At 43.1% G+C, this 19,991-nt stretch overlaps 1 protein-coding gene across 1 annotated transcript in view; it reads left to right on the top strand.

Annotated features, from left to right (window-relative positions):
• The window catches only part of LOC105396101 (exocyst complex component 7), a 33,569-nt gene that overhangs the window by 12,014 nt on the left and 1,564 nt on the right, over positions 1 to 19,991 (top strand). The window contains exons 13-14 of the mRNA XM_048627881.1: positions 8,773 to 8,879; positions 19,492 to 19,598. Coding sequence (XP_048483838.1) covers positions 8,773 to 8,879; positions 19,492 to 19,598 — 214 coding nt within the window. The remainder of the gene's footprint in view (positions 1 to 8,772; positions 8,880 to 19,491; positions 19,599 to 19,991) is intronic.

Below are 19,991 nucleotides of genomic sequence, written 5' to 3'. Positions count from 1 at the left end.
GACATTCCTCAATTCCACGGAAATTATCACTTATGGACCTCATTCAAAGATCTCTTCATGGAGGCCATACATAACAACTCATCGCTCTCTAATGCGCAGAAGATGCAGTTCCTGAAATCTAAAGTTAAAGGTGAGGCGGAGCGCCTTATACAACACCTCAAGGTAAGCAGCGATAACTACGGAGCGTGCTGGGAAATACTTAACAATAGATATAATAACCGGAAGCTCATCTTCTCAGCTCATATCAATATCTTGTTAAATCTACCATCGATGCAAAATCAAGCTTCTATCAACCAGATCAAGCGACTTCATGACGTCACCATCGAGTGCCTGAACGCAGTCAAAAATCTAGGAATCGACACTGCCACTTGGGACCCATTACTAGTCCACATTTTGTCGCAAAAGCTAGATGCGAGTACAAATGAGGCATACATCGATTCTCTCCAAAAACCGTTTGAGTTACCCACCCTTGCGGAATTTTTATCATTTCTGTAAGGCAAATTCAGGAAAATGGAGTCAGCCTCCGGAAAAACTAAGATCGAGGAAAATATCACCCCACAAAAATCTAAAATATCATTTATCAAGCCAAAAAATTTCAACAAAAATTACCAGCAATCATTTACGTCATTGAATAAAAGTAGCGCACGTCCGGTCTACAATAAAAACAACAACTTCGCAAAAAGATGCCCGATTTGCGACACATTCGAACACGCGTTATTCTATTGCCCTCAATTCTTAGAAATGGACAATAAATCAAAATTAAACATCATCAATAAGCATGAGTTATGCAAAAATTGTCTGTATTGTCACTTTGGAAAGCCGTGTATATCAGAAAAACGCTGTCAAAAATGCAATTCAGATCATAACACCATCTTACATGACGCATTTTCGCAAGGCCATCAATATGGCCAAACAGCATCGCGACCGACATCATCGAACATCAAGTTTGAGCCAAATAGGAATAAAAATACTCACGTGTCACTACAACGTGATGTTCCACCCGAAGTACTGTTGGCCACAGCTATGCTAAAAGTAAAATCAGCGGATGGTACATATCATACATTAAGGGCACTTATAGATCAAGGATCACAAACATCATTAATCACAGAAAAGGCAGCGCAGGCATTGAGACTATCGAGAAGCAAATTCCACGGTATCATATCAGGAGTAGGTACTAAGGAAAGTACTTGTAAAGGTATCACCAAAATCTGTTGCTCATCAATGGACAACAATTATCAATTCGAGACCGAGGTGCTTATCATGAAATCTCTTATCAAAAATTTACCCAGTGTCTCATTTAATGAACCAGAATGGTCATTTTTAAACAATATCAAACTTGCTGATCCACAGTTTTATATAAGTCGGCCAGTCGATTTACTGCTCGGCGCTGATATATACTCTATCATTTTGTTGGAAGGAATATGCAAGCAACATGAGAACGTACCTATAGCCCAGCAAACACAGCTGGGTTGGATTTTGTGTGGTCATGTTAAAACATTACAATGCAACGTAACATTATGCGATATTGACGAAATAAAAAGGTTTTGGGAAATAGAAGATATCACCGACAAATCGCAACTATCATCATCAGAAGAACAAGTTATCAATTTTTATCAAAAAACAACCCGGAGATTAGAGGACGGCAGGTATGAAGTGAGGATACCAATGAAGGAAAACTTCGAGGACAAACTCGGGACCTCCAAAAATAAAGCTGTTGCTCAATTCCGTCAATTAGAGCGAAAATTCTGTAAAAATAAACAAATGGAATCTGATTACAAAGCATTCATTCATGAGTACCTATCGCTCGGTCACATGAAACTATCAACATATGACGGCAATATGAAACCTACCTTCTTTTTGCCGCATCATAGTGTCACACGCGAAGAATCAACAACTACTAAGACTAGAGTAGTATTTAATGGGTCAGCACCTACCTCAACAGGACATAGCCTTAATGACCTTATGGAATGCGGGCCCAATCTTCAACAAGACCTTCAAACGCTTATCATTAAATGGAGGCAATATCAAATCGCGTTCACAGCTGACATAGAAAAAATGTATAGGCAAATCTGGGTGCATGAAGAAGATCAGAACCTTCAAAAGATCATATGGAGAGATTCACCAGAGCATGTACTCCAGGAATATCAACTAAGATGTGTCACCTATGGACTCCGCTCATCACCGTTCCTTGCGATGATGACACTGCGGAGACTAGCGGCAGATGAAAAAGAAATCAACCCAAACAGCATTGCAGCAGATGTCATTGAGTCCTGCTTTTACATGGACGATCTCGTGCATGGCTGTCATACAGCAGAAGAAGCTGAAGAACTGAAAGAAAACCTTATGTCGGTGCTCCAGAGTGGAGGATTTAACCTGCGCAAGTGGAAATCAAATCACTTACCTATATCAACCACATCAGAATCAGAACAAACAGAATTTGACTTTAAGCAAGCAGAAACATCAAAAACTTTAGGGTTAAGTTGGAACCCCATTCAAGACTGTTTCACATTCCAATCAAAAATTGAAATATCATCAGAAGTGGTGACAAAGAGATCATTCCTATCAGACCTTTCGAAGATCTTCGATCCCATCGGATGGCTCTCCCCACTAACTACAAAATTAAAAATTATGTTCCAGCAAGTATTCATGTCACAGATTGGATGGGACGATCAACTACCAAAAGATTTAACCACAGAATGGATGGTGCTTAGAGAGGACATCATAAATATAAACTATTATCAAATACAACGATGGCTTGGCACTGTAAACGGCGACGAGATTGAGTTGCACGGCTTCTGCGACGCGTCTCTGAAAGCTTATGCGTGCGTCATCTACTGTAAAATCAAGAGAGGAGACCATGTATCAATCAACCAAGTAACTGGAAAGGCAAGACTAGTTCCTGCTAGCAGCACCAAAGAAGAAAAGGTATCATTACCTAGATTAGAGCTATGTGGTTCTCTTCTACTATCAGTTGTTATGGAGAAAGTCATACAATGTCTATCAGAAGACTATAAAATATCAGTTTACGGATGGTGCGACAATAAAATAGTGCTAGGATGGCTACAGGGTGAGCCGGCACGTTGGAAAACTTTCGTGGCCAACAGAGTATCAAAGGTGGTGAAGACCATCCCATCAGACTCATGGAGATATGTGGCATCAGCAGATAATCCGGCAGACTGTGCTAGCCGAGGACAATCAGCCACGGAACTCAAGAACAACGCCCTCTGGTGGTGCGGGCCGGAATGGCTTCGAGAGTTCGAAAAAACAACCGCTCAAAAGGAAACATATCAAACCGATCAAGAAATCAAAAAGATAAAACAAGTAAACGTGACGCAGCAAGACAACAATGACGTCATCAATAAGGTCATCAAGCATTTCAGCTCCCTGAAAAAAGTTGTACGGTCAATCGCATGGTTGAAGCGTTTCGTGCAATATTTATCAAACAAACATCACAAAAAACAGCAAATTTGGAAACCTTATCTGTCCATCAGCGAACTCAGAATCAGCAAAATCATAATAATAAAACACACACAGCAGGCTGAGTATGGCAAGGAGATAGATAAATTACAATCAGGCCAGAGTATCAGCGGAAAGAGCAAACTGCTGTGTCTTACGCCCCTTTTAGACGAGGAAGGTATCCTCAGGGTAGGGGGTAGATTGAAACACGCTAACATGCACCCCGATATGAAGCACCCGATCATCATACCAGAAAAGTGCAGATTATCGGAACTTATCATAGATCAAACACATAAACTCACATTCCACGGTGGACCTAAAATGACTACAGGAGTAATCAGACAAAAGTACTGGATTATTGGTGGTTACCGTGTTGTAAAAAAGCAAATAAGATTGTGTGTTAAGTGCAGAAAGCACTCACCATCAAAACATCAACAACTAATGGGCGACCTAGTTAAATTTGGAGTTGGGTGTCACGTATGACGGGTGGTTCTTCAGAGGGTTGTTAGGTCGAAGGGTTGCACGGAGGTCTGACGGTGTTCCTCTGGATCCCGTTACCAGTAGTACTGATCTCGTGGTCGCTCGGTACAACGACTGTAAACCCGTAGAACCGTGGAAGGTTAGTCGGGGGTTCGAAGTCCGCCTTCCAGGGGTTTGCCGATGGTCCTCGAAGTTGAAGAATGCAGGCAGGGTGAAGAAACTGAATTTACCAATGACGGGGAGTTGGCCGGTTCGGAGTCAAACTCAAGACTTTGGTGAAACTTTTATTCAAGCGGAACACAATAACGTACGGTACAGAGTTCAGGATGAGAATGGACGCTCTGGCTACGGTCGGGGTATTTATACAATGCAAGTAGCCTTGTTCTCTTATCGGCGCATGGTGGTGGAGATTAGCGATTCCTCGAAAAGTCGTAAAAGTGTTTTTCTCGACTTGGGTAATAAAATCCTAGATTCGTAGTTCCTGCTTTTTATACATACATATGAATATGGTTTTGTGCAAGTGTCATCTTGTCTAATAAAGTGTTAAATTTAATAGTTAAATAATCCTTCTTAAATGTTTTTGCGACACATTCCACGTTAAGTGTTACAATTTATGTTCAAAATATTATAATAGATTTTAATCTGTCTCACGGTTGTCTTCTTATAGTATAATTAATGACCGGATTATGATAACTATGATTATGGAATCTTTCGGAGGTATGCTCCCATATAACTACCTACCGGAGCCAAGAATCAACACCGCTCGACCGTTTTATCATACAGGTGTCGATTACACCGGCCATCTTTATGTCAAAGCTAGTAAAGGTCGAGGCACCAAAACATCAAAAGGATATGTTGCGGTATTTGTATGTATGGTCACAAAAGCCGTGCATCTCGAATTAGTTTCGGATTTATCAACATCAGCGATGCTTGCAGCCTTAAAACGCCTATCAGCAAAAAGAGGGACACCTGGGCACCTGTACAGCGATTTTGGATCCTGCTTCATTGGCGCTGACCGAAAACTGAAAGAAGAATACGAACAGATCAAAGAAACATTCGGTACAGAGTTCATGAGCGAGATAGCAGATATGAATATCGAATGGCATTTCCAAAGACCATCATGGCCATCAGCAGGAGGTTTGTGGGAGAGTCAGGTCAAACAACTGAAACATCACCTTAAAAGAGTTGTCGGCGATCAAAAACTGACATTTGAGGAGTACTCCACGTTACTCGCTCAGCTAGAAGCCTGTTTGAACAGTAGGCCCCTGTGCCCAATCACAGAAGACCCGAATGAGCTAGATTGTTTAACACCTTCGCACTTTTTGGCAAGCGGTCCTTCTCTAAACGTGATTGAAACGGAAGAAGATCATAGAAGTAGATGGTATCATACTCAAAAAATATTCAACGACATCTGGAGGCGATGGAGAAATGAATATCTCACGCAGTTATCCATCAAGGCTAAATGGCGTAGCCCTCAACAAAACTTCAAGGTCGGAGATATAGTTATCATAAATGACGCGAATTTGCCGGCTGGGAAGTGGCCAATGGGCCGAATCTTAGAGGTCCATCCGGGAAAGGACGGATACGTGAGGGTGGTAACTGTCAAAACGAAAAACGGCATAATAAAACGTCCTATCGTTAAATTATCAATACTGCCTGTAGAGCAAAATTATCAAACTATCAACAACCAAGCAGCAGAAAGCGATGAGTCATCAAATGCTCAACGCAACTTACCTCCCACTGAACAAAACAAACGGCCAAAAAGAACAATTAAAAAGAAGAAACCATTTAACCTATCATTACTCGTATCAGCATTATTGTTCTTCTTCAGCCTAATATCAAACTCCGAATGTGCCTACAACTATACAACGTTCAAAAACAATCAATCAGTCTATTTTGACAAAATATCAAACGCACAATTAATAAGAGATGAGTGGCGGCTTATCGTTTATTATGACATGAACCCATACCGAGACGGCTTGTCGACAATTACAGAGTTCTTATATTACATAAACAAAGTATGTACCAAGATAAGAAGTCAGTCACACTGTGAAGAGATCATGTTACAACTGCGACACGAGTTCGGAGAAATAAAGCACTACGATGGTGTACTATCAAATCAACAGACGGTGAGGCGCCGGCGCAGACGAGGCTTAGTCAACCTCGTGGGAAACGTAGCTAATACCTTATTTGGTGTACTAGACAGCCAGTTTGCAGAAAAATATGAGAATGACATCAACCTCATCAAGCAAAATCAAAATCATTTAGCAATGTTATGGAAAAACCAGACATCGATAGTTGAAGCAGAGTTTAACTTTATCAAAAGATCTGAGGATATTATGGATAAACATCATAAGGCGATCAACAAGAGACTATTAAATTTAGAACAGAATCAGAATAATATTCAGAAAGACTTGAACAGCATATCATTAATCAATGACTTCACGATGTCAGCTGCTATAACCAGTAATCTAATTTCTCAAATCAAATCTATGCAAAATGACCTACTCGATACCATTACCAACATCTATCATGGGAAAATAAACTTACATCTAATAACACCTGAACAACTACAACACGAGCTCAATATCATATCATCTCATCTTACCAAGGACCTTACACTGCCTGGTGAAGACTCAAACTTAGCGAAAATTTATCATCTATTAAAAACAAGAGCAAAACTATCAAAAAACTATATCATCATTGAAATAACCATACCCTTAGTCACCAGAGACTACTACGAGATTTTAAAAATAATACCAATTCCCCATCAAATACAAAATAATAAAGTCAGCATAGTTCCAGTATCAAATTACATTGCTATCAACCTAAGAAAGGATACGATGATTCGAGTGTCTCAAAATGAATTACAGTTATGTATGGAGAGGGATCAGTCATCAATCATTTGCAACTTAAGGTCTCCAGTATATTCAATCAAAAGTGATGAAGATGTGTGTCAGAAGAAAAATGTGTCAAGTCTATGTAAAACAGCTGTCCAGCTATGCGACAATGAATGGATAGAGCTGAGTCAAATAAATACATACTTTTATTTCTGTTGCGATAAATGCCCGATTAAATTATTATGCCCAGATCAGATTACATCATTACAATTACAATCAGCTGGCATGTTTGCTGTCGGAACCGATTGTGCTATAAAATCAAAAGAGTTTACATTATACTCACACAATCAGAAATCCAACAAATTAGTACTGCACTCCGAAATAGAACTACCAAAAATGGCTGCTATTAATCACATGTTTAATATAACGCTGCCATTAGAGAATATCACCACAGAATCAATATCAGACCAAGAGCACCAGCAACAATTATCAGAAGTTCAGACACAACTGGATGACATGAAGCAGAGAGTACCTCTGGTAGCAAGCAGTATGAGCAATCATGACATTCATCACTACGTGGCGGTGTACGGGATAGTAGCGACCCTGGCGATCGTCGGCGCGGCGGTGGCGTGGCGGCGAGCGTGCGGCGGCAGGCAGCGCGCCCGGGCGCCGGCGGCCCCGGCAGCCCGCCCAGCGGCCCCCCGCCCGGGCTCTCCGGTCCTGGTGGGCCACTCCAGTGTGTTGTGTAGTGACAACATTCGATTGCAAAATCTATCTTATGAGTGCAGTGATAGTGGTCATAAAATTCCAGTAGTATGTGCGCGTAAAAATAAGTACAATCGATCAATGTGATTGGACAAAATCATTTTCTAAATATCATTAGATTCTATTTACATTCTGTTAACTTTAGATTCATTCTATTAAATATTATAATTTTTGGAATAACTTCTATTTAAGATATGTATCAATTTCATATCATTTACTTAGTCATTACCTTATCAGTAGATCATATATTCAATTTTATCATTTCGTTTCAATATCATTTTCTCTCTTCTCTGAGTGGGGAAGATGTTAGAGTTAACATCTAGGCATTAGTTTGCATTTACTTAAACGTGTTGACCTACTTAGACTTAGCGACAATTGTACCTACATAATCATATTTCAGTGTTCAATATACCGTTCACACATTACGACGTCTTTTCATTATCATACGTCACGCGGCGGTTCGGCACTCACCCTATCAAACTATCAATTATCAATAACTATCAACCCCGTTGTTGTGGGCAGCAATCAACCCCAACAGACCCGGCATTAACATCCTTACTCAAAAATATATCGTCGTCTCTTTTTAACTTGTGTTATCGTACGTAAATAAAGACAACAATAGTTTTGTCTTTGCCTAAAATGACAACATTGCGGCCGGTCGCCATGTTTAGTGGCAGAAAACAGCAACCAACCAACCAAAAAACATTTCAGTTGTCAATGCGACTTACTTTTTCCAATTTTTCAAGGAAATTGGCCGCCATTTTAGTTGGCAGCTGAGTTTGCTGCATGTTTTTTGTGGGTATGTCATCTTTTTTCTTTCGTCATTGATTTATTTACACAGGCTGAACTGTCAAGCGGGCTATGGAGAGAGCTTGAGGTTTCTCTGATGGATCGTGTCAGAAATGTGGTTATCCTTCAGAGGAATAAGGTTACCGACATGCTGACAAAATATGCAAGCTGAAGTGGCAGTGGGCTGGTCGTATCTGCCGAAGAATCGATAACGGTTTTGGTAGACGAGTTCTCGAGTGGAGACCACGAACACATTGCCCGCTGGACCGACGACCTTAGGCGGGTAGCCGGTAGTGGCTGGATGTGGAAGGCCGAGGACCGAGTGTTGTGGCACTCCTTGAGAGAGGCCTATGTCTAGCAGTGGATGATTATTGGCTGATGATGTACTGTCACGTGGTAAATATGTGATCACGAACACTAATACTATACCTGGTGTGTGCAGGCAAGGTGCTGGCGCAGCTGAACTCGTCGCTGCGAGCCAAGAGCGAGGCGTACGGGGACGCGCTGCGGGCCGTGTTCCTGCTCAACAACACCCTGTACCTGCTGCAGGCATGTACCACACACAACAACACCCTGTACCTGCTGCAGGCATGTACCACACACAACAACACCCTGTACCTGCTGCAGGCATGTACCACACACAACAAACCCTGTACCTGCTGCAGGCATGTACCACACACAACAACACCCTGTACCTGCTGCAGGCATGTACCACACACAACAACACCCTGTACCTGCTGCAGGCATGTACCACACACAACAACACCCTGTACCTGCTGCAGGCATGTACCACACACAACAACACCCTGTACCTGCTGCAGGCATGTACCACACACAACAACACCCTGTACCTGCTGCAGGCATGTACCACACACAACAACACCCTGTACCTGCTGCAGGCATGTACCACACACAACAACACCCTGTACCTGCTGCAGGCATGTACCACACACAACAACACCCTGTACCTGCTGCAGGCATGTACCACACACAACAACACCCTGTACCTGCTGCAGGCATGTACCACACACAACAACACCCTGTACCTGCTGCAGGCATGTACCACACACAACAACACCCTGTACCTGCTGCAGGCATGTACCACACACAACAACACCCTGTACCTGCTGCAGGCATGTACCACACACAACAACACCCTGTACCTGCTGCAGGCATGTACCACACACAACAACACCCTGTACCTGCTGCAGGCATGTACCACACACAACAAACCCTGTACCTGCTGCAGGCATGTACCACACACAACAACACCCTGTACCTGCTGCAGGCATGTACCACACACAACAACACCCTGTACCTGCTGCAGGCATGTACCACACACAACAACACCCTGTACCTGCTGCAGGCATGTACCACACACAACAACACCCTGTACCTGCTGCAGGCATGTACCACACACAACAACACCCTGTACCTGCTGCAGGCATGTACCACACACAACAACACCCTGTACCTGCTGCAGGCATGTACCACACACAACAACACCCTGTACCTGCTGCAGGCATGTACCACACACAACAACACCCTGTACCTGCTGCAGGCATGTACCACACACAACAACACCCTGTACCTGCTGCAGGCATGTACCACACACAACAACACCTGTACCTGCTGCAGGCATGTACCACACACAACAACACCCTGTACCTGCTGCAGGCATGTACCACACACAACAACACCCTGTACCTGCTGCAGGCATGTACCACACACAACAACACCCTGTACCTGCTGCAGGCATGTACCACACACAACAACACCCTGTACCTGCTGCAGGCATGTACAGTGAAGTGCATTTTCTGATGACCCCCCTATATAGCTATAACTACAACCCTCCCACTTAGGCGCCACCTATGTAAAATAACCTTGAACTATATAAACCTTGTTTCGTTACTAAGACTTCTGTGTGTGTGTTAAAAGATGGCGCTAAATATCGGCTTTTATTAATTTAAGCGCCATCTTAAATCAAATATTGGAACTAGCTTCATAAAGTTCATGCCAGAATGTTAAAACCTGTGTTGTTCACTTTTAACTATTGCAAGCCAGCTCAGTGTGATACGGAGTGATGGCATTTTTCACCGGCTTAACTACTTGACGGTGTGGTCTAATCGTTAAGGTATTCGGCTTTCAATATGGAGGTTGAGAGTTCAAATCTCTGGGAGGAGGACTTTTAAAATTTATTTTTATATTTTACCTTGTTAATCATTATAGATAGGTTATTTTAGACTATCTTTATCAATATGAACAGGAAATAAAATAAAAACATAATATATAAGAAAAAAAACTTTATTTCACTAAACAAGTAAATACTATTAGTCTGTATGCAGAATAATTATGAACAAAAGTAAACAAATTCAAAAATTGTAGAAATACAACAATGAGAACCAACATGTTACTAAATTTCACAATTTACATCTCTTGTTGTTTTCTACAATTAAATTATAAATAAGCAACAATTTTATTACTAAGTAGTTACTTATAAATATGTAATCAATTATCTTAACAGTATGAACAAATAATTATCTTACTACTAAATAAATTTTACTCATTTTTAAACTGGGGACCCGTTAAATACCTACTTAACGTATAATAACATAGTTATAATGTTCCATTTCTTCAATGCGAGTTGTGCTGTTATCGTGTAGAAGATATTTCTCACGCAATGCAAACAGCAACCATAATATCATCTTTAAAATTCTCAAATTAATTCTTGTCATGCGTTAGCTATTTTATAACAGTTCTTCAGGGCCCATTATAGGACATCCATCTTCGGTAACCTTTAAAAACAATAATTTGATCATGCCTTAATGAATACAATAATTGTGACATTATTACTATAGCGTAAAAAGTATATTATGATAATCTATAAGTAAAATAAATGAAAGCCAATAATATATAAAGTAACCAATAAAATTAAAAAGAGAAAATACGAACCCAATGTTGTCCTGGCACTTAACTCAATTAATAATGATAACCTTGTTAATAAATTCGTTGGTCATCGTTACAAATTAATAATGTTGATTATATTATAGGTAAATATAAATCAGATCAATCAGATGGAATTAACAAAACCCATCTCAATGCAACAAAACATTCTCTTCAAGTCTACAATTTCAAATGAGAAATAAATTCAAAATACCCTCTGCGCTTATAATATTTCATATTGTAAACAATTATCACTACATAGACTATACTTTTGCTAATGAACCGCAACATATTCACTATTTTGCAATTGAGTTTAACAAGCTTCGTGGCGTAGCGGGCAAATGGTTGGTTTGCGAATAATGGGCCGCGGGTTCGAGCCCAGTTGAAAAACAAAAAGAATTTAAATTTTGTATTTCATTATATTATTGTTCTATGAATTCGTTAGTTTGTGTAAATGATGGATATTATCTAAATGATGGATATAAATAGGAGAATAGTAAAATAGTTCTATGTCTGTCTATAGTCTATAGACACGAGCACTATTGAAACATACGTCACACCGACAAATTGGCTTTGCGTAGTTGAATTTCTATTTGAAATGCAGGGGGTCAGGTTATTCTGCACCTGACTGTACCACACACAACAACACCCTGTACCTACTGCAGGCATGTACCACACACAACAACACCGTGTACCTGCTGCAGGCATGTACCACACACAACAACACCTGTACCTGCTGCAGGCATGTACCACACACAACAACACCCTGTACCTGCTGCAGGCATGTACCACACACAACAACACCTGTACCTGCTGCAGGCATGTACCACACACAACAACACCTGTACCTGCTGCAGGCATGTACCACACACAACAACACCTGTACCTGCTGCAGGCATGTACCACACACAACAACACCCTGTACCTGCTGCAGGCATGTACCACACACAACAACACCCTGTACCTGCTGCAGGCATGTACCACACACAACAACACCTGTACCTGCTGCAGGCATGTACCACACACAACAACACCTGTACCTGCTGCAGGCATGTACCACACACAACAACACCTGTACCTGCTGCAGGCATGTACCACACACAACAACACCTGTACCTGCTGCAGGCATGTACCACACACAACAACACCCTGTACCTGCTGCAGGCATGTACCACACACAACAACACCCTGTACCTGCTGCAGGCATGTACCACACACAACAACACCCTGTACCTGCTGCAGGCATGTACCACACACAACAACACCCTGTACCTGCTGCAGGCATGTACCACACACAACAACACCCTGTACCTGCTGCAGGCATGTACCACACACAACAACACCTGTACCTGCTGCAGGCATGTACCACACACAACAACACCTGTACCTGCTGCAGGCATGTACCACACACAACAACACCCTGTACCTGCTGCAGGCATGTACCACACACAACAACACCCTGTACCTGCTGCAGGCATGTACCACACACAACAACACCTGTACCTGCTGCAGGCATGTACCACACACAACAACACCTGTACCTGCTGCAGGCATGTACCACACACAACAACACCTGTACCTGCTGCAGGCATGTACCACACACAACAACACCCTGTACCTGCTGCAGGCATGTACCACACACAACAACACCTGTACCTGCTGCAGGCATGTACCACACACAACAACACCTGTACCTGCTGCAGGCATGTACCACACACAACAACACCTGTACCTGCTGCAGGCATGTACCACACACAACAACACCTGTACCTGCTGCAGGCATGTAGCACACACAACAACACCTGTACCTGCTGCAGGCATGTACCACACACAACAACACCTGTACCTGCTGCAGGCATGTACCACACACAACAACACCTGTACCTGCTGCAGGCATGTACCACACACAACAACACCTGTACCTGCTGCAGGCATGTACCACACACAACAACACCTGTACCTGCTGCAGGCATGTACCACACACAACAACACCCTGTACTACTCCTGTGTATTGGAGCTCTTGATGGTAAACATATTGTGATTAAGGCGCCACCAAACACTGGGTCAGATTTCTTCAATTATAAAAAAAAATTACAGTTTAATATTATTAGCTTGTGTAGATCACGATTATTGTTTTACGTATATCGACATTGGTGCAAAAGGCAGAGATTCAGACGGCGGTGTTTTTGATCATTCTCCCTTGAAAACGGCAATTGATAACAATGCTCTTAATATTCCTGAAAGATACGTGTTCGTAGCTGATGCTGCATTCCCACTCAAAAAATACTTAATGAAACCTTACCCGGGTCATAATCTTACTGTTGCTGAAAAGATATACAACTATCGACTATCGAGGGCTCGGAGAATTGTCGAAAACGCCTTTGGCATATTGGCTTCGCGATTTCAAATATTTGGAAAACATATCAATTTACATATAAAAAATACGGAGAAAGTCGTGAAAACATGCTGCTGTCTTCATAATTGGCTGCGTAAAACATCCTCTACACATGCACACTTTGAATATTCAAATACCTGGAGATCTAATTTTCTATCATTTGTTGAAGAAAACAATATGGACTGTAGTGAAGCAAGACAAAAACGAAATGCTTTACGTGATTATTTTATCAGTGATACTGGCGCTGTTTCTTGGCAAACAAATTGTCTGCAATAAATAAATAAATAATATGTAATTACTGTGTTAATTTAAGTTAATAAACTTGCTTACCATATTTGTATGTCTTTTACTTGTATATGTCCTCAAAAATCCATCAGCTATTTCAAACCACGGCATCTTTGGTTTATAAACAGATTGTGTACTGGCACCGGATCGGAAGCTAGCGTCAATTTTTTTTCTTTCTTTTATGTAGGTAGACCGTAATTTTTTTATTTTCTTGCTTATGTCTTGCAATGAAAGTGATGGCGTAATATTCAACGAGTCTCTGATTCTTTCATAAGCGTTATCTCTAGCGTCTCGATTTCTGTAAGACTTATGTGTAACATTCCATAGAACTTCGTTTTCCCGATACAGTTCTACCAAGTGCGTCATTTCCGAGTCACTTAATTTTCGAGAGGCCATTTTATGTACAATCTTGCGCGTGCGGCGGACTGGCTCGCGCTCTTCGAACTGAGCTGCGGGCTGCGGGCGGCGGGCGACGGGCCGAATACGGCCAAACCGAATACGGCCAAACGAATACCTGTTTATATTAGTCTAACCGAATTAATGTAAATGCGCCATTAGGGTGCCTCAGTTTTTAGTTAGCGCGCTTTCTTCCGCCTTTTTTTCTACTTGGCTATAGCTATATTTTACAGACAGTGTTTGAGTTCCTTGCCTATAATCAAAAGTGAAGCACCCAAAGTAAGTCGATTTCATTGTTGCGACGAGCCCGACACACATACACATTCACACTCAAAGTAAGTCAGTCCGCCGCCGCGCGCCGATCACGTCGCACCGACGCACCCACACACTCTCATGTCGCCGTGATAGATATTTATAATATAGATTAATTATTAATTGCAATGAAACAACCGACCGTATAATTCGACTTGGCGCTTTATTACTGAAAACCATAGAGTTTGACCATAGACTATAAAGGTCTTACCAAAGAGTATAGAGGGCACGATGCAACGTGCCAGTGCTACGTCTACACAGAGTACACGACATACACATCACTCCTCCACACTAATTTAGAAACATGTTAACAAACAATTATATGACAATAAAACTACATTTAAAAAATAAGACTTATGCTAAAACTTATAACTAACATTTTTATTTCTGGGCCGTAAACACATACGAGGTGGCGATGTAGGTGTTAACGGCCGATCGGTCTGAAGTGGAGGTGTTAACGGCGGATCAGGATGATCTGAGGTGTTCGGATCCGGAATCCCTCGCTCACAACACTCCACATGCCCTTCCTCCTCCACTATTTGTTCCACGGGCGGGTCGCCTGCGACCGCGCTCGGCACAGGAGCCTCGGTGTGCACTGTTGGGGATGGTAAGGCCAACGGCATGGAAACTGATTGATACTGGGCTGATCTATTAGCAATAACCGAGCTCCCTGGCGATGGGGAAGGTTGACTTACATCTAAGTCTCGGCTAGCTACACTCTTAAATAGCTGATCTATATGTCTTACACATACTTCATTATAATCTATTATATATACACTGTACATTCTATTACCTAAAATTTCCTTAACAACCCCCTTTTTCCAAACCCCTTTTCTCGAACTGTACCAACGTACCCAAACTACATCACCTTCATTAAATTTCCTTTTTGAAACAGGTTGTTTATTTACACATGACTTTTCCTCATTGGGTAAAATTAAGTCTAACCGTGAACGTAAATTTCTACCAAACATTAATTTTGCCGGAGGCTCGCCTGTAGAACAATGTTCTGTATTTCTGTACACAAATAAATAATCCAACAGCCGTTCAGAAATAATTTTCTGCGGTAGATTGTCACCAATAGCGCATTTAATCATTTTTTTACAGATTCTAACAGCATTCTCAGCTTGCCCATTACTGGCTGGATGGTATATGGGTGACGTCATATATTTGATACCGTTATTGGAACAAAATTCCCTGAATTGTGAGGAGTTAATTTTGGCATCATTATCTGAAACTAGCGTATTACAAATTCCAAAAACTGAAAATAAATATTTTAGCTTCGAAATCAGCGCGCTTGTAGTAGTTCCGTTATTCATAAGCAAACATTCTACCCATTTCGAGTAGCTATCCACCACCACGAGGTACACACTCTGTCCTAACGACATGTAGTCGATGTGCACGCGCTGCCAGGGGCCGGCGGGGCGCGGCCAGGGCGCGGGGGGCTCGCGCGGGGGCGCGGCGCGCACGCTCACGCACGTGCCGCACGCGCCGACGCAGCGCTCGATGTCGGCGTCGATCCCCGGCCACCACATTCGGGCACGAGCATTGCACTTCATCTTAACTACACCCATATGAGTGCTATGAAGCTCCACTAACATTCGTTCTCGTAACGAGGATGGAATAATCACTTTATGACCTCGCAATAAGTAACCATTCTCGTATTGTAGGTCTGCTTTACATCTAAAGTAAGGTAGGACAGACTGACAATGTACTGAACGCGGCCATCCGTGTTGCATATATTTGATGACAATTTTTAAGACTTCATCATTATCAGTGGCCCTTTTAATATCGTCTAACAACACGGCCGGTGCACTTTCGTCCAGGAATTTCAAAGAAGTGTACATGTCGAACTCTCTGTCACTATCAGAAACCGTTTCTGCAACCGGGGCGCGCGAAAAATAATCCGCTACTACGTTATTTGCACTTGATGTATACTGAATGACATAGTTATAGGCCGACAGAATAATCGCATATCTCTGCAAACGTAACGCCGTGGTGACCGATATGCCCGAATTTTGATTAAAAATCGACACTAAAGGCCTATGGTCGGTTTGTAAAATAAACGCGTCGCTGCGTCCGTAAAGGTACTGATGGAACCTTTTCACACCGAAGATTATAGCCGTAGCCTCCTTTTGAATCTGGCTATAATTTCGTTCGCTAGCATTGAGAGACCGCGAGCCGTAGGCCAAAGGCCGCTCGGAGCCATCCTGCGCGCGCTGCAGCAGCACGGCGCCCAGCCCGTGCGGGCCCGCGTCCACCGCCAGCACCAGCTGCGCCGCGGGGTCGAAGTGCGCCAGCACGCGCTCGGACGCCAGCTCGCGCCGCACGGCCGCCACGGCCTGCCTCTGCCGCGCGCCCCACTGCCACGCCGCGCCCGCCTTCAACAGCTCGTGAAGTGGACTCATTACAGCCGACGCGTTTGGAATAAAATTCCTGTAATAATTTACAACGCCTAGAAAACGCTTGACCTCTGTGACATTTTTGGGCTCCGGAGCATTTAAAATAGCTTCGACCTTTTTAGGGCAAGTTTGTAGACCATTTTTGTCTATAACATAACCTAGGTAGGTTACACTGTCTTTGAAGAATTCGCACTTGTCTTTTTGTAAACGGAGACCCGAGCTATTCAATCTATGTAATACCTCCCGTAGTCTGGCCAAGTGAGTAGCTTTATTAGGCCCCGTGATGCAAATGTCATCGTACCAGCAACTAACGCCTTCTATCCCGGATAGGACTGTCTCCATCGATTTCTGAAAGATAGCCGGCGCGCTGGCTAGGCCGTACACCATACGGGTGTATTTAAATAAACCTTTACTAGTATTAATAGTTGTAAGCTCTTGGGATGGTTCATTTAGAACATATTGATTGTACGCGTTTTTTAGGTCCAATTTTGTGTACTTCTCTCCACCTCCTAGTTTTGCGAACACTTCTTCAATGCGCGGTAATGGGTACTTATCGACTAAGAGGTCTTTGTTCAAGGTAACCGAGTAGTCCCCGGCTATCTTGACCTGTCCGTTTTCCTTCAGTACCGGCACTACAGGAGTCGCGTAGTTGGAGTGGTTGACGGGCACTAAAATACCTAAACTCACTAACCTATCAAGTTCCGCTTCAACTTTATCTTTTAAAGCGAATGGTACCGTGCGTGGCTTGAAAAACTTAGGTACGACATTATCTTTCAATCGAAGGTCAACTTTAAATTTATTGAAAGTACCTAACTCATCGCGCCACAATTCAGGGTATTGTTCCAACAGCGTGCCTACCTCACCATCAGTGTAAATTTTATTTAAATTTGTAGTTAACACTAAGTTAAATGCGGACATGAAATTTCGACCCAGTAATGGCGGGCCGCCATTTTCCACTACAAATATCCTAATCGGTTTTGTCTGACCATTGTATGTAACATTCGTTTCGAAATAGCCCAGGGGAGAAATTTTATGCCCGGTATATAGACACATTGTTATGTTACAAGGAAGCAGTTTATACAATGAGAAGTTACTCTTATAGAAACTATCTGAAATTACAGTTGAGCCTGAACCAGAGTCGAGTTCCATAGTAACATTTTGTTGTCCTACTATCAAGTCTAAAGTAAGCGGTTTATTGGTCACATACCTTATATTAAAGTTCTGGCATTCCTCACACCCCGAGTTATTGTCGTCATCCGTACTATTATTTATTCTTGAGTTTTTATTAGTACACACTTTTCTTAAATGGCCCTTACACTTACACTTTTGACACTTGTAATTTTTAAAACGGCACGTATTTTCTGAGTGGTTCTTCATACCACACACCCTGCACCGGGTCTCTGAGCCCGGGGCGCCGCCGCTGCCGCTGTCTCCCGCGCCTCCGCCGCCAGCGCGGCTCGAGCCGCCGCCGCCGCCGCTGTAGCCGCCGCCGCCGCGACGCGGGCCACCATCGCGCTGAGACTTAGCATCAAACGCAGCACGGTATATTGGTTCTACCTTGATGACCAATTTATCAAGTTGTTTCGCCTCCCTTGTACACTCCGCTTGCCGCGCCAACTCCAATGCCCGAGCAAATGTTAATCCTGCTGGATTTTGCTCAAACAATTTGTCGCGTTCGGGACCTGAGCCCAGGCCGAGGACGAAACGGTCCCTGAGGTTCGTCTCCAGGGCTGCGCCGAAGTCACAATAGCTTGCTAGACCTCTGAGTCGCGCCGCCCAGTCCCCTAAGCTTTCGCCTGCAGTTCGAGTCGACCCGTGAAACTTAGCGATGTCCACGAAGGAGCATTGTCTAGGCTTGAAGTGAGCGTCGAGTAAAGCCACCAAATCCTCAAAGCTTAACTTATCCACATCACTTGGGTAAGCAAGATTTCTAACTAAACGGTACGATTCATCGGAAAGATGCGTTATGAGAATGGCACTTTTACAGTCTTCTTCCACTTCATTCACTTTCACAAATTGTAACAAGCGTCCTTTGAAAATGTCCCACTCGCACGATTTGTGGTCGAAAGTAGCCAAATTACCCAAAAACGCCATTGTTAGCCGTTTTTGCAACACGTGAGTAGATGATCCTCGTTCGACAGTGATAGATATTTATAATATAGATTAATTATTAATTGCAATGAAACAACCGACCGTATAATTCGACTTGGCGCTTTATTACTGAAAACCATAGAGTTTGACCATAGACTATAAAGGTCTTACCAAAGAGTATAGAGGGCACGATGCAACGTGCCAGTGGTACGTCTACACAGAGTACACGACATACACATCACGCCGCCATTATTGTGCCTCATTTATTAGTTTGCGAGATTCATTCCGTCTTTTTTTCTACTTCCATACCTGTAATAATGTTTGTTTGGTTTGTTTGCAGGGCCTGCAGCGCGAGGGGCTGGTGCCGCTGCTGGCGCTGGCGGAGCCGGACTGCGAGCGCAACCTGCAGGCGCTGGTCGACGACTACAAGCAGGCCTACCTCGACAGGTACGATCAGGTGTAGAGAAACCTGACCCCCCTCTCATAGTAACAATGTTTCTGAGAGGGGTCAGGTCATTCTGCCCTTTACTGTACGTGCCACGACGCAGAGCGGGGGCACACGGGCGGGGCGGCGCCGCAACGTTGTTATGTCGCAGCGGCGTCAGTCTGTTAATATGTGTCCTTCCTTGTGACGCAATACAACTGAGCGGTGCCGCTTCAACGTCGCACCTCGCGCCTCGTGTTGGTGGTTGCAAGTCCGGAGCGGCGCCGGAACGCATCGTGTGCACGCCACAGATATTTCTATGTAAAACGACGCAGCGACACCGCGTTTAACAAGTTAAATGTAGTACTGCGTCATCAGCAGCTCCTCGTCGTTAGTTATCAGTACCCTAATCATCC

Source organism: Plutella xylostella, chromosome 19 (genome assembly GCF_932276165.1).
Source record: "Plutella xylostella chromosome 19, ilPluXylo3.1, whole genome shotgun sequence".
Taxonomy (NCBI): domain Eukaryota; kingdom Metazoa; phylum Arthropoda; class Insecta; order Lepidoptera; family Plutellidae; genus Plutella; species Plutella xylostella.
Note: the sequence above shows the minus strand (reverse complement) of the source record. Positions and strands in the feature narration are given on the sequence as shown.